This window comes from Microtus pennsylvanicus, chromosome 7 (assembly GCF_037038515.1).
Source record: "Microtus pennsylvanicus isolate mMicPen1 chromosome 7, mMicPen1.hap1, whole genome shotgun sequence".
Classification (NCBI taxonomy): Eukaryota; Metazoa; Chordata; class Mammalia; order Rodentia; family Cricetidae; genus Microtus; species Microtus pennsylvanicus.
In genome coordinates, this window is record NC_134585.1 from 118,847,623 (window position 1) to 118,870,051 (window position 22,429).

Below are 22,429 nucleotides of genomic sequence, written 5' to 3' on the forward strand. Positions count from 1 at the left end.
TGTCTCTCTGTCTATCTCGCTCTCTCTTTTGGTTTTAGGAAACAGGGCTCTCTGTGTAGCCCTGGCTGTCCTGGAACTCATTATTGTAGACCAGGCTGGCCTCAAACCCAGAGATCTGCCTGCCTCTGCCTCCCAAGTACTGGTATTAAAGTGTGTGACACCACTGCTTTGGCCAAGCAAGGTGTATTCTTATGCTTGATTTTTTTTTTCACAAAACTTCAGTATTTTTGTTGCTGCATGCATGAGTCTATTCATATACATGAGGTCAGAGGACAGCTCTGTGGAGTTATCTCCCCTCCACTTCACCCAGGCTCTGCAGGCTAAGCTGAGGTTGCTGGGCTCACACAACAAGCTCCTTTACCCACTAAGCCGTCTAGCCAGTTTACTAATTATCTTCAGGCTTGGGGGTTGGGTGCCTTGTTTAAAAACTAGTGATTTTACATGCTAAGAAACATATCTGTCTGAAAACAAAACTTTTCTCTCCTTTATTTACTAAAAAGAAAGCAGTAGTAACCTCTGGGGAAACAGAAAACTAGAGAAGTAAAATGTACAAAAATCACAAAAGAAGGAAAAAAACTAAACTACAAAATTAATTCAAACATGTCCACCACAGAGATATTAGAATTTCATGGATTTTTAACTACCAGTTATTTCTTTCCATTTCCTATACAGTTGCCCAGAACAAATAACACTCATTCCTCTACCCAAATTCTGGCAGAGGACTGAATCTCATTTAAATGGGTGGAGGAAGAATAACAAAGTAGGAACACAGGGGTAACAACCAAGTACCGTATACACTGATGAATAACCACTCTCCTATAATATTAGAATCTATTATCATAGAACCTAGCACTACGTCAAGCACAAGTTGGTATAAAAAAATGGCAAATAATAAATGAAATACAAGCATAGATAGTTCTTTTATTATGTAGAGACAGGGGAAGGAAACTATTGCAACATTTTGATTTCCCTGGTTTTTTAACAGTATAATTAGGGCACAAAACAACTTAAGAACACAACCACTTATGAAACATTTTCTAAGAATAAGCCACAGAGTAGATATTCTGCACGTGAATAAAATTTAAGAATTATATTCATAAAGGGAAAATTTTTATAAGTTCTGTCAGATTCAACAAACCAATATAAGGGCTTAAATATCTCTAATGCCTCAGCAAAATAAAGACTTTTCCCCACTCATTTGCTATCCACCCAACACTCACCTGTCAGCGCATTTTCTGAAGTAGACAGCTGCTCTCGGAGTTTATCCACATCGTCTGGGTGCACCTGATCATAGAGTGTGCTCCCGAACCATTCAGACTGTGGCTGATTCAAAACAGGAGTCACTGAATCAGAGACATAAACCACGCGGCCAGTCTCACAGGAGACAATAAACAGAAAGCCGTCCGCTGCCTCCAAGATCAAATGTTTCAGTTCCTGGTTAAGAAAATAAGTCAAGTCAACAGTGAACTCTGAAAAAACATATATTTCTAGTCATGAGAAACACGAAGACCCTTTGTGTATACACATTGTTCCATTACGAATTTCAGGCTCACATCTCAGCCAAGCCATGGGTTCCCATCCTAAATATACACTGGCAAAGTTTTTTACAATAAATATTTATTCCATTTCTCTAAGATGCTAGCTACCTCTTTTTCTTAAGACTCAAGGGAGAATAAAAAGGCTTACAATGATAAAGTTTTTGGAGGGGGGCAGGGGTCTTCTGGCCTTGGACTCATGGCAATCCTCTACAAGTACGGAATTAGAACTAACACATATAGCTAATAACTGGCTTTTAAAAAAAGGCATGGTCACAGTAATCACACACTGCATGTGTACACATATTTATTTTAGATAAGGTCTTATGTATACAGGGCTGGCCCTTGGGAGGATGACTTCCAACTTCTTACTCCTACCCTAGTGCTAAAATCACAGGTTATGAGCTACCATGTCTAGTTGTATTTGGTGTTAGGGATCAAACTCAGTGTTTTTTGCTTTCTTGTTATGAACAATCATATATCTTTTTTAGTTTTTGAAAAAGGGTCTTGCTACATAGTTCAGGCTGACCTAGAATTCTCTGTGTAAACCAGGCTGGACTTGGCTTCCTTAGTGCTGGGATTAAAGGCATGTCCTGGATTTTTAATTAAAATGTAACTTGTCTTCCACAGTTACTTTCATTCAAGGTTAGAGAGACTAAATAAATTTAGACATCTCACCTTTATATTTACCACAAATAAAGTATTAACAAAAAAGCCATCCGGCTCTCCATATGCCTCTTTCCATCATTTTTCATTTATAATTTTACCACTCACATATGTATTATGTTCAAATTTAGGTCTTTCTTCTAGCAGTAGCATAGACTGAACCAAGGGTCTCCAGCACAGCCATAGCTCTTACATGGAGTTCCTGAATGACGGAACTATCTCTGTCATCTGTTTTCATGTGTATACCAAATTTAACAGAACGTATCAGGGAGCAACAGCGACTGCCTGTTAGACTAGAAGTTGCTTCAGGGCTGAGACAGAACTCTTCCATCTTCTAGAATTCTAAACCTAAGGAATCCTGGTTCCGTGAACATGGTCCTCTCTCTGGCAGTCAGCCTCCTTCCACTTCACAGGCTGTATGTATGAGTCAAGATCTAAAACACCTACTACCTACTGCTAAATAGTGCTCACAACTTTTGTCTACTTCTCACTACCCCAATACTTAGTTATACCCAAAGATCGAAATTCTTTTTCTTTTTTGGGGGGGAGGAGTGGAGTTTCAAGTCTGTTGTCCTGGAACTAGTGCTGCAGACCGGGCTGGCCTCCAACTCATAGGTATCTGCCTGTCTGAGCCTCCTGAGTGCTAGAATTAAAGGCGTGTGCCACCACTGCCTGGCTCTGAAATTCATTTTTCCGTGTGGTCTGCTGTTTGTTTCCTGAGCAAACTTCTGAAGCTGGTCATGGTGACACGTGGGAGGTGGAGGCAAGAGATCAGGCCAATGTCGCTGCTGACAGTATAGTAAGTTGGAGGCCACATGAGACCTTACCTCAAAAACAAAACAAAACAACAAAAACCACACGAAATTAGTCTAAAGCTTTCAACATATCTACTCAGAGTCACTTTAAGTTCCAGAGACCTGATCAGTGAGGAAAGATGGCTTGTAGGAGCCATCAGTGGATGTGTTGCCAGTTCCCCTCAAGGACTTCATGTGAGAAACAGCCATTCGTAAGATGGTCAGCTTGTCTGGTTTTCGAGCCAGGGCGCTACAGGTAGGTACCATGTCTGACAGTTCTGTGATGTAAGCTGTCATCTTGTTCCGTCGCCGCCGCTCTATTTCACTATGATTTTCCCTGCATGGAGAAAGAGAGAGAAGCTCCATTCTAGGTGGTCACGTCTGGCCCTCTGGTATCAGGAGAGTGATACGGGTACCAGGTCAGCTGCTGAAAGATATAGTACTTAGGTTTTAATAAAGTTCAAGTCTCAGAAGTCAAGCAGGTCAACCTCATGCAGAGTAAGCATGAAACAAACCAAGGAAGTCTAGACAAAGAACAAGGATATAATGCCTCTCCAGGAAACCACTTCCTCTAGATCACTATTTCTTCAGAGTAAAGAAATGTCTTAAAAATAATAGTTAAAGATGGGCATGGTGGCACACGCCTTTAATCCCAGAACTCAGGAGGCAGAGACAGGGAGATCTCTTGAGTTCAAGGCCAGAATGGTTTACAGAGTGAGTTCCAGGACAGCCAGACTTACACAGAGAAATGCTGTCTCAAACAACAAACAAACAAACACTAGAAATAATAATTTTTTAAAATGTTGATTTCATTTACTTAAGTTCCTAAGGGAGCAAGTCTCAGCTTCACTGACTGCATGGTTACTAATTAAAACACCTGAAGGCTAGAAAATGACCGACTTTTGCTAATTGAAGTAGATCAATAGCTGATGAAAGAAGTAATAGTACAGAGGCCAGACATGAATAGCACATGCTTATAATTCCTGCACAAGAATTTTAAGTCTGAGGTATACAGTAAGCTATACAGTAAGAGCTATACAGTAAGATCTAGGGGAACTTAAACTACATAGTAATAGCCTGTTCTAAAAGAACCAAATGAGGCCAGGCATGGTGGCACATGCCTGTCTATAATCCCAGCAACTGGGAGGCTAAGACAAGAGAATCATCATGAACTTCAAAGTGAGTTTAAGACCAGCCTGGGCTACACAGCAATACTGGTCTCAAAACTACCCCTGCTCCCTGCCCCTTTTAAAGGAGGAGAAGAAAAAGCAGCAGCAACCACCACCTCAGATTGGGAATTTACTTCAGCTAGTCGAGTACTTGTTTAGCATGCACAAAGCTCTGGGTTTGATCTCCAGCAGCTCATAAAACAGGTGTAATTGTATAAACCTATAATCCCAGCATTTGAGTGGATCAAAAGTTTAAATTCATTCTTGGCTACATATCAAGTCCATGGCCAGCTTGGAATACATAAAACTGTGCTAAAAAAAAAAATTTCCTGTGTCTGTGGTTATGTCCCCCTTTTCATTTCTGATCTTATTTATTTGCATATTCTCTCTCTGCCATTTGATTAATTTGGATAGGGGTTTATCAATCCTGTTGATTTTCTCCAGGAACCAGCTTTTTGTTTTATTGATTCTTTGGATTGTTTTCTGTGTTTCTATTTTGTTGATTTCAGCCCTCAGTTTGATTATTTCCAGTCTTCTACTCCTCCTAGGTGAGTCTGCTTCTTTTTTTCCTAGAGCTTTCAGGTGGGCTGTTAAGTCTCCAACGTGTGCTTTCTCCGTTTTCTTTAAGTGGGCACTTAGTGCTTTGAACTTTCCTCTTAGGACTGCTTTCATAGTGTCCCATAGGTTTGAGTATGTTGTTTCTTTATTTTCATTGAATTCAAGGAAGACTTTAATTTCTTTCTTTATTTCTTCCTTGATCCAGATTTGGTTCAGTAGTTGACTGTTCAGTTTCCATGAGTTTGTAGGCTTTCTGGGGGTAGCATTGTTGTTGAATTCTAACTTTAATACATGGTGATCCGATAAGACACAGGTGGTTACTAATATTTTTTTGTAACTGTGGAAGTTTGCTTTGTTACCGAGTATGTGGTCAATTTTTGAGAAGGTTCCATGAGCTGCAGAGAAGGTATCTTCTTTCCTATTTGGGTGGAATGTTCTATAGATGTCTGTTAAGTCCATTTGATTCATTACCTCCATTAATTATTTCTCTGTTAGGTTTCTGTCTGATTGACCTGTCCATTGGTGAGAGAGGAGTGTTGAAGTCTCCTACTATTAGTGCGTGTGGTTTGATGACTGCTTTGAGTTTTAGTAATGTTTCTTTTACATAAGTGGGTGCTTTTATATTAGGGGCATAGATATTCAGGATTGAGACTTCATCCTGATGAATTGTTCCTGTTATGAGTATAAAATGTCCCTCTCCATCTCTTCTGATTGATTTTAGTTTGAAGTCGACTTTGTTAGAAATTAGTATGGTCACACCTGCTTGTTTCTTAGGTCCATTTGCTTGATAGGCCTTTTCCCAGCCCTTTACTCTGAGTAGATGCCTGTCTTTGTGGTTGAGGTGTGTTTCTTGTAAATAGCAGAATGTTGGATCCTGTTTTCGTATCCAATCTCTTAGTCTGTGCCTTTTTATAGGTGAGTTGAGTCCATTGATATTAAGTGATATTAATGACCAGTGGTTGTTAACTCCGGTCATTTTTTTGGTAGTAGAGTTTGTGTGTTTCCCTTCTTCGAGTTGTGCTGGTGAAGGGTCTCTAGATGTCTGAGTTATTGTGGGCAGTGTTGGTAATGTTGGACTCCTTGGTTTGTGATTTTCCTTCTATTACTTTCTGTAAGGCTGGATTTGTGGCTACATATTGTTTAAATTTGTTTTTATCCTGGAAAATTTTGTTTTCTCCAAGTATAGTGAACAAAAGCTTAGCTGGGTATAATAGTCTGGGCTTTGGTTTCTAGCCATAAATAAAGGACATTGAGTCTATAATTTGTGATCCTAAAGAAGCTAAATAAGAAGGTGAACCCAAAGAAAAGCATATACTTATCCTGGATATGGGAAGTAGACAAGATTGCCGGGCAAAAAATTGGGATCTTGGGGTGGGGTAGGATGGGGGTAAAGGGAGATGGGGAGAGAAAAGTGAGAAGGGGAGGATGGGAGACACTTGGGGAAATGGGATGGTTGGAATAAAGGAAGGGTGGATATGGGAGCAGGGAAGTATATATCTTTTTTTTTTCTTTCGAGACAGGGTTTCTCTGTGGTTTTGGAGCCTGTCCTGGAACTAGCTCTTGTAGACCAGGCTGGTCTCGAACTCACAGAGATCCGCCTGCCTCTCTCTCCCGAGTGCTGGGATTAAAGGCATGGGCCACCACTGCCCAGCGGAAGTATATATCTTAATTAAGGGAGCCAGGGAGCCATCTTAGGGTTGGCAAGAGACTGGAACCTAGAGAGGCTCCCAGGAGCCCAAGGCGATGTCCCCAGTTAGTTCCTTGGGCAGCTGAGGATAGGGAACCTGAAATGGCCCTATCCTATAGCCATATTGATGAATATCTTGCATATCACCATAGAACCTTCATCTGGCGATGGATGGAGATAGAGACAGAGACCCACATTGGAGCACTGGAATGAGAGCTCCCAAAGTCCCAATGAGGAGCAGAAGGAGGGAGAACATGAGCAAGGAAGTCAGGACTGCGAGGGGTGCACCCACCCACTGAGACAGTGGGGCTGATCTATTGGGAGCTCACCAAGGCCAGCTGGACTGAGACTGAAAAAGCATGGGATAAAACCGGACTCTCTGAACATGGTGGACAATGAGGGCTGATGAGAAGCCAAGGACAATGGCACTGGGTTTTGATCCTACTTCGTGTTCTGGCTTTGTGTGAGTTTGGATGCTCACCTTCCTAGACCTGGATGGAGGGGGGAGGACCTTGGACTTTCCACAGGGCAGGGAACCCTGACTGTTCTTCAGACTGGAGAGGGAGGGGGAGAGGAGTGGGGGGAGAGGGAAAGGAGTGGGAGGAGGGGAAGGGAAATGGGAGGCTGGGAGGAGGCAGAAATTTTTTTTCAATAAAAAAAAATAAAATAAAAAATAAAAAGGAGATTCTGAAAAAAAAAAGAAAGAAAGAAAAAGAAAAGACAGAAAGGAAGAGGGAGAGGGAAAGGGGAAAGAGAAGCCACATATGGTGGCATCCGTCTTTAATCCCAGTACTCAAGAGGTAGAGGCAGAAGGATCTCAGTGAGCTGCACGACAGCCAGGGCTACAAAATGAGACCTGTCCCAAAAAGAAAAAAGGAAGAAAAAAGAAAACATGATAGCATAAGTTCTCTTAGTATACTAAATGCTGCTTTGTTGTAAGTTTCTATGACATTAAAATGCAGAACTGAAAGATTCTGGAATTTTGTTTCGCTAATGCACAAAAGTCCTACCTTCGTATCTGGGTTTGGCAGTGCACTGAACTGAAAAGTACAAAGTTATCATGTGGGTCGCAGACAGGGCAGAATGTATGCAGGGATTAGAAGCACAGTAGGGAGATGTAGAATTGAAAGCATGGAAAGAGAACTTGGATTTCACCAGGGTAACAAAGATTTTAACCGAGATAACAAAGATCTTCAAACTGAGGCAGAATTACAATGTGACTGTTAAGAGGAATAAGCTAAGAGTCAGTTGACAATCAGGAATTCCAGAAAGTTAAAAGGTTGTTCAGGGGCTTCCATGATAATGGAAGAGAAAACCTCAAAGAGAAAGCCGAACAGGCTGCGTTTTGGCTCCTGGCTGAACAACTGGGCTTTACCATCTTTATGTACTTCTTTACCACTTACGGATCTATTCTGTAGAGACGGGGAGAGAGAAGGAGAGAGAGAGAGACACGAACCAACCAAAAACCAAACCAAAACAACAACAACAAAAAAACCCCACACTATTCTAACACAAATGTACTTCTTATAAAATGAGATAAATGAAGTCAAAGGATTAAAGGCTTTCCCAGAGCTTTCCTCCTCCTCCGTGCAATGCTTTCTTCACAACTGTCATGTTGAGTCAGGTCTCTGAAGGGTAGAGGCATTAGCAGTAGTAGGCATGAATTGAGATGGGCCCAGCTTGAAGAAGTAATATAGGGGGAAAATAGTAAAAATATTTGTATTAATAATCCAGTTACTAGTAAGGCATGCCAACTCAAAGAGCAGACCAGAAAGGTTTGGGTGTAAAGCAGTATTTCTCTATCATGATCAGTACCCTAAAGAGAACTAACAGAGGGAGGGGCACAGTGTTCATCCATAGCACACAAAGCTAACTCCAACCCCTAGTACTCCCTCAAAAGAAAATCTGACTATAGAGATTATTTATCTGGACATGATGGCACATACCCAGAATCCTAGTAATTGGAAGGCAGAAGCAGGAGAACCATGAGTTTAAGGCCAGCATAGGTACACGAGACCCTGTCTTGAAAGAGGAAAGATGGGCTGATTGTAAAGTCTCTTTCCAAAACACTAAAAGGTCCCACTACATAGGTTCATATTTATTTGCCTTGCCTGGGACATAGAAAAAAATCTACTCTCAAATTTAAAGTACCCATTTTCTTTGTACCTGACAAATTTGAGTGTGACGTCCAGAGAAGTAATGTGTGCACATATGCACATTGCAGGAGCGTGTGTGAGCACTTGTGCGCATGGATGTGGAAAAAGGCAAATCTCAGGAGTTACTTTTTTTTAATTTTGGTTTTCCAAGACAGGGTTTTTCTGTATATCTTGGCTGTTCTGGAACTCGCTTTGTAGAATAGGCTGGCCTCGAACTCACAGAGATTTGCCTAACTCTGCCTCCTGAGTGCTGGGAATAAAGGTGTGTGTCACCACACAGGTGTTAGTTCTTAAGACACCCGCCTCCCACCTTGTTTTCTAAGTCAGCATCTTTCAGTGGGACTCAGGTTTGACTACTAAGTTAGTATAGCTGCCTGGTGACTTGAGGGATTTGCTTGCTGCTGCTTCCCTATTGTGCTAGAATCACACACATATGCAGAGTTATAAACCCACACCCTCCTTTTTAGTGGGTTCTGAGGACAAAACTCTGGTACTCATGCCTGCACAGCATGCTTTACAGACCAAGCAATCTCTCCATCTTTAAACAGTCATACTAAGGTAGCTAAAACTTTCCTCAGAAATGACAAGGATTCAATCAGTTCTGCTGACAGAGTAATCTAGTCTGGAAGTCTACATAGGGAAGTGCAAAGTAAGTGCTATGTCCTAAATATTGGGAATTATGGAGATTAGAGGTATTCTAATAGAGTATTTTTCTGTTAAAGCACCAATACATTATTTCTTTATTTTTTAAAGATGTATTTATTAGGTATACAATATACATAATTGATCGCAACTTGGCTATACATAAACCTTTCAGCACTGTCTCTGACCGAACGGCCTTTTGTAAAGTGTGTGTGTGTGTGTGTGTGTGTGTGTGTGTGTGTGTGTGTGTGTGTGTTGGGGGGAGGGGGCAGCAACCAGTAACACCTGTCAGAAGTCAAACTAGATAGCCTTGTAAACAAAGCCACAACCAGGAGTGAGAAACGAGGCCAAACTATTGCTCAGATTTGTCTTACGTGGAAGGTGCCCCTGCTTCGTGGAGACCCCAGATGAAGCTCTAGGAAATGCTGTGACCTTGTGCGTATCGTAGCACCTGCTTCTGGCTAGAAAAGGGCCAGCCTCCTGGACAGGAAGTCTTGAAAGGTAACCCCGTCTGTTCTGCCACATTTCTCTGGGAGCCACAGAATGTCATCTTCCCTCTTCCCCACATCTAAACACCCTTCACCAGGGACACCAGAGTGCGCGTTTTTTGCACCCGGGGAGGCCGCACGCTGGTGAGTCCTGTGTCTGTCCCAGTGCTGGCCTCAGAACCAAGTTGAGATGGGATGGGCCCTTCCCCAGGAGCAGCTGGGGCCACTTCTCAGACGCTGCCTCATCATCTCTCCAGTGTCAGACCTGAATTTAGGAGGACTACCCTGGTATGTGAGTGGAAGGACCTCACTGTTCTCCCTTGCATACTGGAGAGGCCCCGGGTGCCTGGTGCGTTGTGACGTCAGAGCTCCTATCCTCCTTGGTGACTGGAAATCTCTGTTGCGGTTTTGTTGGCTAGGCCCAGGTGACTGTTTTTCATGCAAAGCCATCGGTGGAACTTCTGTGGGATCCTTTGCCAAAACCCCAAGGCAAAATCTGAGGGTCCAAGGCCATTTCCATCAAGTTCCAGATTTTCTTTTCTATAGGAACTACTTTTTTTTTTTTTAAGACTTCCCTAGCTCCCAACATGCTTCCAAAGGCCATGTTCCGTCTTTCCTGGATCACTACAGTGAAGTATTACAGTTGTATAGTTCCCAATCTGGCCTTGGCTTGCTCGGATAAAACTTTGTTATGTATTTTGTAAGGCATAGATTCTATATTGTAATGTCCTATGCAAAAGAAAAAAATTAATGAAATTGTAAATTTTATTGTTTTAACATGTATGCATGTTTAGTGACGTTTACATTTTGAAATAAAATTTATGATTCATTAAAAAAAAAACCAATATACATAATTGTACAATGTTTTGCCTGCATGTATACCTGAATGCCAGAAGAGGGCACCAGATCTCATTACAGATGGTTGTGAGCCATCATGTGGTTGCTGGAAACCGAACTCAGGACCTCTGGAAGAGCAGTCAGTGCTTGCTCTTAAACTTTGAGCCATCTCTCCAGCCCCCACTACATTATTTCTAAATCCTTTTCATTCTGTGAATTTAGTAATAGAGAAAATTAAAAATTAAAAATAACGAATACAGCAATTTCTAATCTTTGTTCTTTTTAGTTTGTTTGTTTTTATGTTTTTCAAGACAGGGTTACTCTGTCTGTCTTAGAACTCACTCTGTAGACCAGGCTGGTCTCAAACTCACAGAGATCCACCTGCCTCTGCTTCGTCACACCTGGGATTAAAAGAGTCTGCCACCACTGCCCGGCTTAACAACTTTCTGAAGGGGTAGCCGAAGTTCCTGTTACACCCAAACTTGTTAAAAATTGTGTCCTTTTTTTTTTTTTGCCACAGATAAGAGAAAATACAGAAAGGGGAAGAAATGATGGGTGAGACAAAGGTAAGAAGAACAGCAGCATTTGCTTCATGCTAACACACAGTTCCTACCTGGCCAGTCTCTCCTTATCCGCAGAGCTCTGCTCATCATCCGACCTAAAAACAGAATTGGTGAACTAAGCGAAAATTAAAATAAAAACGAAGAAATGAGAGAAGAGAGAAAGGGTGGATGAAAGGAGGAGAAAAATGAGATGCAAATGGGAAAAAAGAAATCAAATGGATACAGACAAAAGGAAGGAAAAGGAGATACAAGCAGGAACCTTGCTTATAATCTACAGAACCATTTTTTTTAAGTAACTTATAAGACAAAAGGCAAGGCCAATCAGGAACTTTCATGATCCCAACTCAGAAAAACATTTTGCCAGCTCATCTCTCTAGAGACCAAAGACAGAGTTTGAAGAGGAGCCAGTCAGGGAGCTCAGGATGATCATCCTTGTAAGCTGCTGCCAACCTGGGAAGAAAGTCATACCCACACAATATTCTACAGTGATTAAATCAAGCAGCTTCAAACAACTGACCAGAAATATAATTCCCTAACATAAACATGCACACATACACACACACAAAATGATGACCAGATTTGTTTTTCCCAGTGTAATGTTTAGTGAATCTGTGTGCGTGCATATGCATGTCAAGAGTATACGTAGATGTTAGAGGGCAATTTGTGGGTCTGTTCTCTCCTTTCATCATGAGATTTGGGGGTTAGAACTTAGGTCCTCAGGCTTGGTGGTATGAGTTATATGCTGAGCCATCTAGCTGGACGATGACCAGATGTTACTCATGAATTTATATCCTTAAACCAAGAGCATATCTTCTTGCATCATCTTCTCTATCACTGACATACTCCTAAGCTAATCGATTCTGGTTTGGTCACCTCGGCACTTTTTCTGTAGTTTAATCAATATCAATTCCTTCTCCCTTGGAGAAAGACAGAACTTATCACTAAATTCTTCCAGAAAACCAAGATATTGTTAAGACTGGGTGGCGGGTGGCAGGTGGCAGAGAGTAGGTGTGGTGGTACATGTCTTTAATTTCAGCACTCGAGGATCTCAAGGCCAGCCTGGTCTACATAGTGAGTTCCAAAACAACCAGGGCTATGTACAAAGATCATCTCAAAATCCTCACCCCCCAAAAAAGAGGTGTGGGGTAGCAACTGAAAAACAAGGTATTAGCTAATTTACTCAATCAGTACTTACTTTAAGAGAGATAAGCCTCAAATAAGTTTTCTAAGTAAACTCTATTCAAAATGACAACAATGGGGCTGGAGAGACAGCCAGTAGTTAAGAGCACCAGCTGCAGAGACATGCATGCAGGCAAGAGATATACAGATAAAATAAGTGAGTTTAAAGAAAAAAAATTTAAGATGACAAGGAGTATGTATCTCAATGTTAGAACACATATGAACATGAGAACTGAGCAACAGGCCAGAGATTATCTCATATAAACAAAGACAATAAAAGCAGTCATGCAAATAAAATAAGACTCTGTTAGGATTGACACATCAGGAGGCAGGGGCCTTATAGTCTCAGCTACTAGGGATAATGAAACAGGAGAACTGCTTGTGCCTAGGAATTTGCAAAAGAGCAAAACTTGAGTTTAATAACAATGAGCTTTATTATTATTATTATTATTATTATGTTTTAAGAATATATGGAGAAATTCTAATAAAATAGAAACGTAAAATCCTTGGAACCTTGGCACTGGGAAGGCAGAGATAGGAGGATCCCAGGAGCTTACTAACAGCAGCCTAGCCAATTTGGTGCATCCCAAGACAGAGAAATGAGACCCTGTCTGAGGGCAGGGGGAAGATGGAGAGAAAGGTGGTGGCTCCTGATGAATGACACCTAAAGTTGTCCCTCTGGACTTTGTATGCACATATACTTACTCAAAAAATGGTCAGTAGAAAAAGAAGAGCTGACTTTAATGCCAGTACTTGGAAAACAGAGGCAAAATAATGCCTGAAGGTTCCAGAAAAGTCAAGGATGGTGAAATCTTAGCTCAAAAAAAGAGACTAGAGATATTGCTCAGAGATTAAGAGCACACACTTTTCTGGAAGAGGATTTGGGTTTGGTTCCTAGCACTTAATGTTGAACAGCTCACAACTGCCTATAAATCAAACTCTGGGGAACCCTACGGCTTTCAAAGGCACATGCCCTCATATGCACAACATGTAGACAGACACAAACATATGCACACTCAACTATTGTTTAAAGACAGAATATTAATAGGCCATGTTTTAAAATGATTTAGAAGAGCCTCCTTAGCTTGGTGGTGGTGGCACATGCCTTTAATCCCAGCACCCAGAAGGCAGAAGTAGGCGGATCTCTGAGTTCTGAGTTTGAGACCAGCCTCATCTACAGAGAGAATTCCAGGGCTACACAGAGAAACCCTGTCTTAAAAAACCAACTTAAAAAAGAAAGAAAGAAAATTTTTAAAAATATTTATTTATTTATTTATTATGTATACAATGTTTTGTCTGCGTGTATGCCTGCAGGCCAGAAGAGGGCACCAGACCTCATTACAGATAGTTGTGAGCCACATGTGGTTGCTGGGAACTGAACTCAGGACCTCTGGAAAAGCAGGCAATGCTCTTAACCTCTGAGCCATCTCTCCAGCCCCAAAAGAAATGAATTTTTGTTTTAAAAATCCTTTTAGTAGCCATATTTTGCATACTCCAGTTTTTCTGAACAGAACAGGAATAGGTAGATTAAAATACTCCAGGTTGTGTTTTTATGGATTCCTAGATTTTTCAATCAATCAATAGATTGTGAACCTATACTACATGCCTTAATGATCTGGAACTTGCTCTTTAGTCCAGGATAGCCTTAAATACATAAAGATCCACCTGTGTGCTGGTATTAAAGGCATGTGCTACCACTGCCTGGCTACCAAATAACTTTTTTTCAAAAAAAGTATCTATTTTTATTTTTCTGTATGTTTTGCTTGTTATGTATGCATGTGCACCACAAGCATTCAAGGCCCAGAAGAGGGCCTGGGCATGCAAGTCCAGAGAAGAGTATTGGATCCCCTGGAACTGGACTCATAGATGGTTGCGAACCACCATGTGAGTGCTGGGAATAGAATCCCTGTCATCTGCAGGAGCAGCCAGTGCTCTTAATTGTTGAGCCATCTCTCCAGACCCTAACACAGACTTCTGATAGTTTGCCTCTGCCTCTAGAGCACGGAGATTACAAGTGTCCAACCACATCCAGTTTTTTGGTTTTTTTTCTTTCTTTTTTTTCTTTTTTTGGAGTCGGGGCTTTCTATGTATAACAGCCCTAGCTGTCCTGGAACTAGTTCTGTAGACCAGGCTGGCCTTGAAATCAGAGATCCACCTGCCTCTGCCTCCTGGGTACTGGGATTAAAGGCATGTGTCACCAGTTTTATGGCTTGACTTTTTAATAGAATCTAGATCATTATCACAAAAATCAATAACTAACTTTTCACTTTGGAGACCATTTGTATCCTCAAGATTTCATTTATTTCAAGACATTTTTAATAAACTCTTTACCTAGTGCCAAGGCCACTTCTCTGTACCCAGGGACTAATGATTTCATAGCTGTCCTAATAGTTCAGCAGCTTCTGTCTACCTCCCTCCTTCTTTCTGCCTACCTACCTGTTTTCTTCAACCAGCCCTATACACTGCCAACACTGTTTCTAAGAGTTTTAAATTAATCTGCTTCTCAGTTCTCTACATCAGTAGCCTCAAAGTGGACCCCAGACAGGCAGGGTCAACAATGAATAAATACTATTAATAAGTACTCACAGAAGTGCGGGCAGGGTGGCTCAGTGGGTTAAAGGCAAGAATCCACCCCCAGAAGTTGTGCTCTAAGTTCCACGTGTAGAATGCAGCTCTTTCTTTCTCTGTCAATTAATCAATCAATGAATGTAATAAAATCTTAAATCAATATTCACTGGGCTAGAGAAACAGTTCAGTGGTGAAGTGTGCTTGCTGCTCTTGCAGCCTCTCTTGACACCCAACACTCACATGTGTATTCCCATACACAGACACATATAAGCATAATTAAAAATAAATCATTTTTTAAAGTACTCAAATAAATATAACATTTAAAAATAAAAATTACTTATCCCAGTGGTTACAGCTGGGATGTAGGTGGTGCATGGGAAGGTAGAAGGACAGCCTCAGGTGTTGGTCTATGCCTGGTCTGAGATAGGATGACTCTATTGTTCACTCTGCACACATCAAGTTTGCTGATTCATGGGCTTTTGGCTATTCTCCCGTCTTGTTCTGTCTCTCCAAAGGATGCACTAGGATTATCGACTCTTGGGATATTGTATCAAGATTTTATGTGAGTTCTGGGTATAAGTACTTTAGACCCTGAGCCATCTCCTCATCCAAAAATTTAGTATTTTCTAAATTTTTATTTATTATCATTATGTGCATCTATATGATGTACATGTGTATAAGTACAGGCACCTGAGTGACACAGTGTGTGTGGAAGGGGGTAACTTTCGGGAATAAGTCCTTCCTTTCACAGTTGGACTTAGGGATTGAGCTTAAAGTATTTATTTATTAATTTTCAGTGATTAGTAGAAGACCTATTTATGCAAGAATAAAAGTCATCTTTGCCAAACTTAATATGAGAAGTTAAATGTTCGTCCAATTTTCCTTCCTGGCTAAGTCTTTCCTTTCTGTCCCTGTTTTGAAACATAATATCAGAAGCTGAGGGGCCCAAATCCTCAAGTTAGTTCCTAGGAGTGTTATAAAATTATGATGACATTTGCTGAACTTGCTTAGGTCCAGTGAGTGAAGATAAGATTTTTGATGTGTGTTTGGCATTTGGGGTCACTGTACTGGAGAAGATGCTCCTGTTTAGGAAGGGGTGTTTCGTGCTTGACCTGTACCTTTCTGATCTCCTGGGACATGTCACACTGCTGGGTCAAGGGTACTGGGGAGAATGGCCAGGGGCACAGGCTTATACTTGGAACCTGACATCATGGCTCCCCAAGTATTTATTTATGTGTATATATGCGCATCTGCATGTTTGTATGATCATGTGCATTTGTAAGTCCCCAGAAGCCAAGAGGATGTCATGTTCCCTGGAGCTAGAGTTACAGGTGGTTAAGAGCTACCATGTTCATGCTGGAAACAGAATTCAGGTCCTCTGCAAATGCAGCAGGCATTCTCACCCACAGAGCCATGTCTCCAGCCCCATAACCTCCTTTTGAAGAGTAACTCATAGCAAGAATTTTCGAAAAGTAAAACCAGTATTTGGGTTGATAAATATTATTCTTTAATAAAAAGTAAAATAAGTATATTTCATAATCTTCTAACACTTATTTAAACCATTTTAAGTTTATTATCTAGAAAAAATAATTTAAATGAGTAAAAATCATTTTCTCTAAAAATTCTTCCATTATCTGTACCAATTAATAATAAGTATATCCAGCCATGCGGTGGTGATGCACACTTTTAATCCCAGCACTTGGGAGGCAGAGGCAGGATGGATCTCTGAGCTCGAGGCCAGCCTGATCTACAGAGTGAGTTCTAGGACAGCAGAGCTACACAGAGAAACACTGTCTCAAAAATGAACAAACCAACCAACACAAGAAGTTCATAATTTGTGTTCCCATAGATACAGTAAACATAATATTGTAACTTGTATACATGAGAAAAGCACTATGTAAAAATACATCACTAGTTTCAAGTCAGGTAATCTGAACACACATAAATTATAGGCTGTTTCAAAACTATTCAGAAAAGGAAAGACACTAAACAGAGAAATCCACTCTCACCTAGATAAAGTTTAAATCCAATATTTAGATGGCTTGATCCCATAACCAGGACAAAAATTCTAGTACATTACCTGGCAAAACGCTCTTTGTCATTACACATCTGTTCATCATCACATCTGAAAAGAGAGGGGGCAGGGAAAAGATTAATTCAAACCACTGCACTTATCGATTCTACTCTGAAATAAAAACTAGAAAGAAGTAAAAATAATCAACAGGGAAAGGGCCAATGAACAAGCATCACAGAGCAACAGATACCAGCAGCAATTGACAGAATTTTTTTTTTTAAATCTCAAAGGAGTAGAAAAATTTATTATTACAAGTTCTCCTAGGTAAATGGTCAAACACAGGTTGATTGGGGGTCAAGATTCAGAAAGAAATATGTCTAAACTTCAGTGGAGTGGGAGAAAGATTAAGACTGTGTTGGTTACAGTTCAGATTAGAAGAGTCCAGATATCTACTACCACTGAGAATTTTAAACCCAACAATTATCACCTGCCATGGTTCTCAGTTATCAGACACACAAAAAGATGATGTGACAAGAATATTTTCAATTGCTGTGTTGATTGGGTTTTGTCACACAAACTTAGATATAACTGAGAAAGGGAATCTCAGATGAGACAATGCCTCCATCAAATGGCCTGTGAGCAAGCCTGTAGGGTATTTTTCTTAGTAATTGATGAGGGCAGTGCCTCCTCTGGGTAGGTAGTCCTGGGAGCATCTGATGGGGAGGCAAAGGGACGCTGGCATAAAGAGTTGAGATCTCACATCTTGTTCCACAAACAAGAGGCAAAAAGAGTACACTAGGGATGGTCTAGTCTTTCGAAACCTTAGAGAATGCCCCACTGACACACACCTCATCTAACAAGGCCACACCCAACACTTCCCAAACAGGTCCACCAATTGGGGACCCACGTATTCAAACATACAAGCCTATGGGGAACTTTCTCATTCAAACCACCATACACTCTTAGGCTCCAAATTTGAGGCTGGCCTGGATCCTGCCACCCGATCCCAACACACATACACACACTTAAATACACAAAATTTCCAATTCCTGTTACCTAAAAGAGGAGTCAACAGGTACTGGAGTGTGACAAAGTAGAACATTATCAAATTATACTTTCCAACATCCACATCCTTTTGTAGCCCTCTTCAACAGTGATGTAGGGCATGCATATACAAGCTGCTATGGCCGGATGGTGGTGGCGCACACCTTTAATCCCAGCACTAGGGAGGCAGAGGCAGGCGGATCTCTGTGAGTTCGAGGACATCCTGGTCTACAAGAGCTAGTTCCAGGACAGGCTCCAAAGCTACAGAGAAACCCTGTCTTGAAAAAACAAAACAAGCTACTCTGGCCAACATTATTAGTACAAGTCACAGAAGCAGAGGTTTATTAAGCACACGAAGACTTGCCCTTTGTATTACAGTCATCACCACACACTGCCCTGTTTCAAGATGAGGAAATGGGGGTGGGAGGAGGTAGGAACAGGAAGTTGCGGGAAGAATGGAGAAAGAGAGAATGGAAAAGAGGTGCAACTATGCTGGTTGAGTATAACTTTCAACGGACCAGATGACTGAGCACAGTCTTACCATGAATCCAAGCAAGAGTCAGTCAACCCACTGACTCTTTTCCAACATACAATTCTCCATTTGTGTGTATGTGCACATATGCGTGTATATGGGCAAGGTCTGGATGGGCGTACATGAAGAGGCCCAAAGTTGATGTGGGGAATGATCCTTCATCTCTCTTCTATCTTATGAGATGAGGGAGAATCATTTCCTCACAAGCAAGGCTCATGGAAGTGAAGGAAATAAAATAATAAATTCAGCACTCATATGTGTAGGTGCATATATGTATAGAGAAGCCCAAGGTCAATGTCAGGAATCCTTCTCTATCCCTCTCCCACCTTATTCAGTGAGACAGGATTTCTAAATTCAGAGCATGCAGGTAACTACTCTCCATGCTAGCTTGCTCTAGGGGTCTCCTATCTCCACCTTCCAAGGCTAGAATTACAAGCATGGTGCCATGCCCACCTGACATTTATGTGGGTTCTGGGGATCTGAACTATTATCCTTAGATTTGAAAGTCAAACCCTTAACCACTGAGCTATCTTCCAAGCCTGCTATTCTTTTTAAGTCATGAATCAACACATGACTTGGTTTATAGATGGTCTTCTAAATTTTCTGTGCCCTCTTCTCTGATGTGCTATCTCAAAAAATAATAGAATCCCTAAAATTGTCCTATGATATAAGAAAATGTACAGTTTTAGGATAAAGCATATTCTTTTTTGTTTGTTTATTTTTCAAGACAGGGTTTCTCTGTAGCTTTGGAGCCTGTCCTGGAACTAGCCCTTGTAGACCAGACTAGACTCACAGAGATCCGCCTGCCTCTGCCTCCCGAGTGCTGGGATTAAAGGCGTGCGCCATCACCTCCCGGCTATAAAGAATATTCTCTAGGCCAATAAACAAAAACATTATAAGTCAAAAGTATAAAGATACTTAAATAACATTTTTGGTACTAAGGACTGACCCAAAGCCTTGATGTGAGGCAAGCACTCTTGCGAGCTACATTCCCAGTCCACTGATTTTAAATAATTTTATGACCTTTACTTATTTATTGTCAGGGTGAAAGGTACTTGTCCCACACGCAGTAAGTAGAGATCAGAGGACAATTTGCAACAGTCAGTTTTGTCCTTTGGTAATGTGAGTTCTGGGAAATCAAACTTAGACCATCAGGCTTAGTAGAAATACCCACTGATCCAGCCCTCCAGCCCTCCAGCCCACTCATCAGAGGGCACATTATCAGAAGCATTTAAAAAAAATCGAAACTCTTACCTCAAAAATTTACTGTTCCCTTCTCCGTCATCATCAAAATCCAACCTAGGGAAAGACAATGAAAAGTATTCTGAGTCTATTGATAATACAGAATCTTAAGAAAGTACAATATATTAATACAAGATGCCTATGTGCTCACCTAAATAGAAGGAAAAGAAGTGGGAAGAAACAAAACAAATCTAAAATACATGTTTTTCATAGTGTCATAACAAAACAGCCATGGTGGCACATGCCTACAACCCATCAAGCAGAACCAGAGAGGAAGACTGAAAGGCCACCCTCGGATACATAGGGAGTTCTAGGCTAGCCCTGGCTACAATTAGACACTGTTTCAAAGGCCAAAGGAAGGAAGAGGGGAAAGCAGCAGCAGCACAACTGATAGCTCCAGCAGGGTTTTGTATGCACGAGGCAAGTACTGTAACCAGGAAGAGACCCAAGAGACGTATAAATAGTTCCCATGATCTTAAGAACATATATGAAGTTTCCTTTATAGCATAAAACTAGGCATGGTGGCACACACATGTAATCTTGTCACATGGGAGGTGGCAACAGGATGATTAGGAGCTCAAACTCAATCCTGGTTATATTGTTGAGTTCAAGGTTAGCCTGGGCTGCATGAGACCCTGCCTGGGGGAAAAAAAGTCCTAAAATCCTAAGATCTCATTTTTATGGTCTAATCTAAGCTCTGTCATCAGTTTTCTGAAACATCTTTCAAAGCAATGATATTACATAAAGGAAAGAAGACATAACATACTGTTAGGCTAAAAGTGAAATATACACTATATTCAAGGCACTATGCTAAGTGGATCTTTCTACATTGCTCTGGCTGATCTGGAAATCACTATGTATACCAGGCTGGCCTCTCTCAAGTGTTGGGATCAAAGACATGTAGTGGCAATTGGTCGTACCTTTGGAACATCTAGCAGAGGCAAGAGGAGTATGAGTGGGAGGTCAGCTTGGGCAACAAGGTGAACTCCAGGCCAACACAGCCACACACTAGGTGTGGTGGTCACAGGTTTTTGTTTTCAAGCACTTGGGAAGTGGAACCAAGAGGAACAGGAGCCCAATTGGCGCCACAAGAAAGCTGTATCAAATAACAAAAACAGACTGTGCTACAAAATAAAAAAAAGTAAACACTTTTTTAAATATGTGTCTGATATTGAAGAGACCATCTCTTATGATTTCTAAAAAGATTTTATTTTATTATGTCTTTCGGGGACATGTGCACATGTGAAGGCATCAGACCCCCTGGACCTGGAGTCATATATGGTTGTGACCCATCAAAAGGAGGTACTAGCAACTGAATTCAGGTGTTCTGTAAGAGCACTACGTACTCTTAACCATTGAGACATCTCACTGAAATGAAATATTTCATGTATTTTTCTGTAAGGATTGGTGATACAAAACTGTGGTCCTAGCATTCAGGGGATGATCATGAGTTCCAGATCGTGATCATGGGGTATACAAGATCTTATTTCAAAAACAAAAACAAAAGCAGGTAACGGCTGTGGAAACTACCTCGTTAGTAGAGTACTGGTCCAAGAATTCACAAGGCTTTGTGTTTGAGCCCCAACACCACTCCCCACCACACACACATTTTGTAGCAAAAAGTGGGTAAAACAGTATTCACTGTCCCAGGTGCTTCTAAAAGAACTTTGTTTCATTTACTTATTTATCCATTTAGTATTTTTTTGTGTTTGAGAGTATGATGTATAGATGAGCACCACACTCATGTAGAAGTCAAGGGACAACTTGGTGGAGGTGATTTTCTCTTTCTTCTACCTTTAGATGGGTTCTGGGGACCAAGCAAAGGTAACTGGCCTCAAAGGCAAGCATCTTCAACCACTGAGCGACCTCACTGGCCCTACAGCAGTAGGTCTGTCCTCACCATCATTTATGCCCGGGCAATGCCTAAGCGAGCATGGGCAGCCTGTGCATGGCAGTTCTCCAGCTGTTCCTATCCTGGCCGTCCTACATGCTTGTGTTACTGTCACACCCAAGGTTCACTGTGGACCTTAGGTAGTTCTATCCTACATATCAGATATTCCCATTACAATTTAAAACAAGAGCAAAACTAGAATTATGAAGTAGCAACAAAATAATTTTATGGTTGGGAGTCACCACTATATGAGGAACTATATTAAAGGTCAAACATTAGGGAGGGTAAGAATCACTGCCCCAAAGCAACCTTCTTTCAAAAACTGTTCTGAATCGTTTCCATCCAAAATTAGTTTTTATATGCTTTAAAAAAAAGTAGCCGGGTGGTGGTAGCACATGCTTTAACCCCAGCGGGAGGCAGAGGCAGTGGGTCTCTGTGAGTTCAAGGCAAGCCTGGTTTACAAGAGCTAGTTCTAGGAATAGGCTCCAAAGCTACAGAAAACTCTCTCTCGAAGAAACCAAAACAAACTTTTTCCTGTTGTGTATTTTTAGTTAATTTTCTTTGTTTTCAGTTTTGTTTTGAGACAGAGTATCACTATGTAACTCAGGATGGTCTCATATTCTCCATCCTCCTGAGTAGAGTACTAGGATTTCAGGTATGAGATACCACACCTCACTTATTTTTGCCAAATTCTATCTTGCATCATATCTATCTATCTATCTATCTATCTATCTATCTATCTATCTATCTATCTATCTATCTATCTGCGATTCAGAGTTGCAATGAAGGCAGCTCAAGACAAGTATCTTGTAAATTTTTGCTCCTTAGAACAAACAGTGGCTGAGTATGTTCGAGATGGCATGT

General features: G+C 41.1%; 1 protein-coding gene across 3 annotated transcripts in view; it reads right to left on the bottom strand.

Annotated features, from left to right (window-relative positions):
* Window positions 1-22,429, bottom strand: part of Arnt (aryl hydrocarbon receptor nuclear translocator) — a 69,592-nt gene that overhangs the window by 26,765 nt on the left and 20,398 nt on the right. For 2 of the 3 annotated variants that reach the window (XM_075978163.1, XM_075978161.1), the window contains exons 3-7: window positions 19,687-19,731; window positions 16,923-16,967; window positions 11,146-11,190; window positions 3,119-3,332; window positions 1,221-1,434 (exon numbers count right to left, since the gene is read on the bottom strand). In XM_075978163.1, coding sequence (XP_075834278.1) covers window positions 1,221-1,434; window positions 3,119-3,332; window positions 11,146-11,190; window positions 16,923-16,967; window positions 19,687-19,731 — 563 coding nt within the window. The remainder of the gene's footprint in view (window positions 1-1,220; window positions 1,435-3,118; window positions 3,333-11,145; window positions 11,191-16,922; window positions 16,968-19,686; window positions 19,732-22,429) is intronic. The other variant, XM_075978162.1, reaches the window with a different exon arrangement.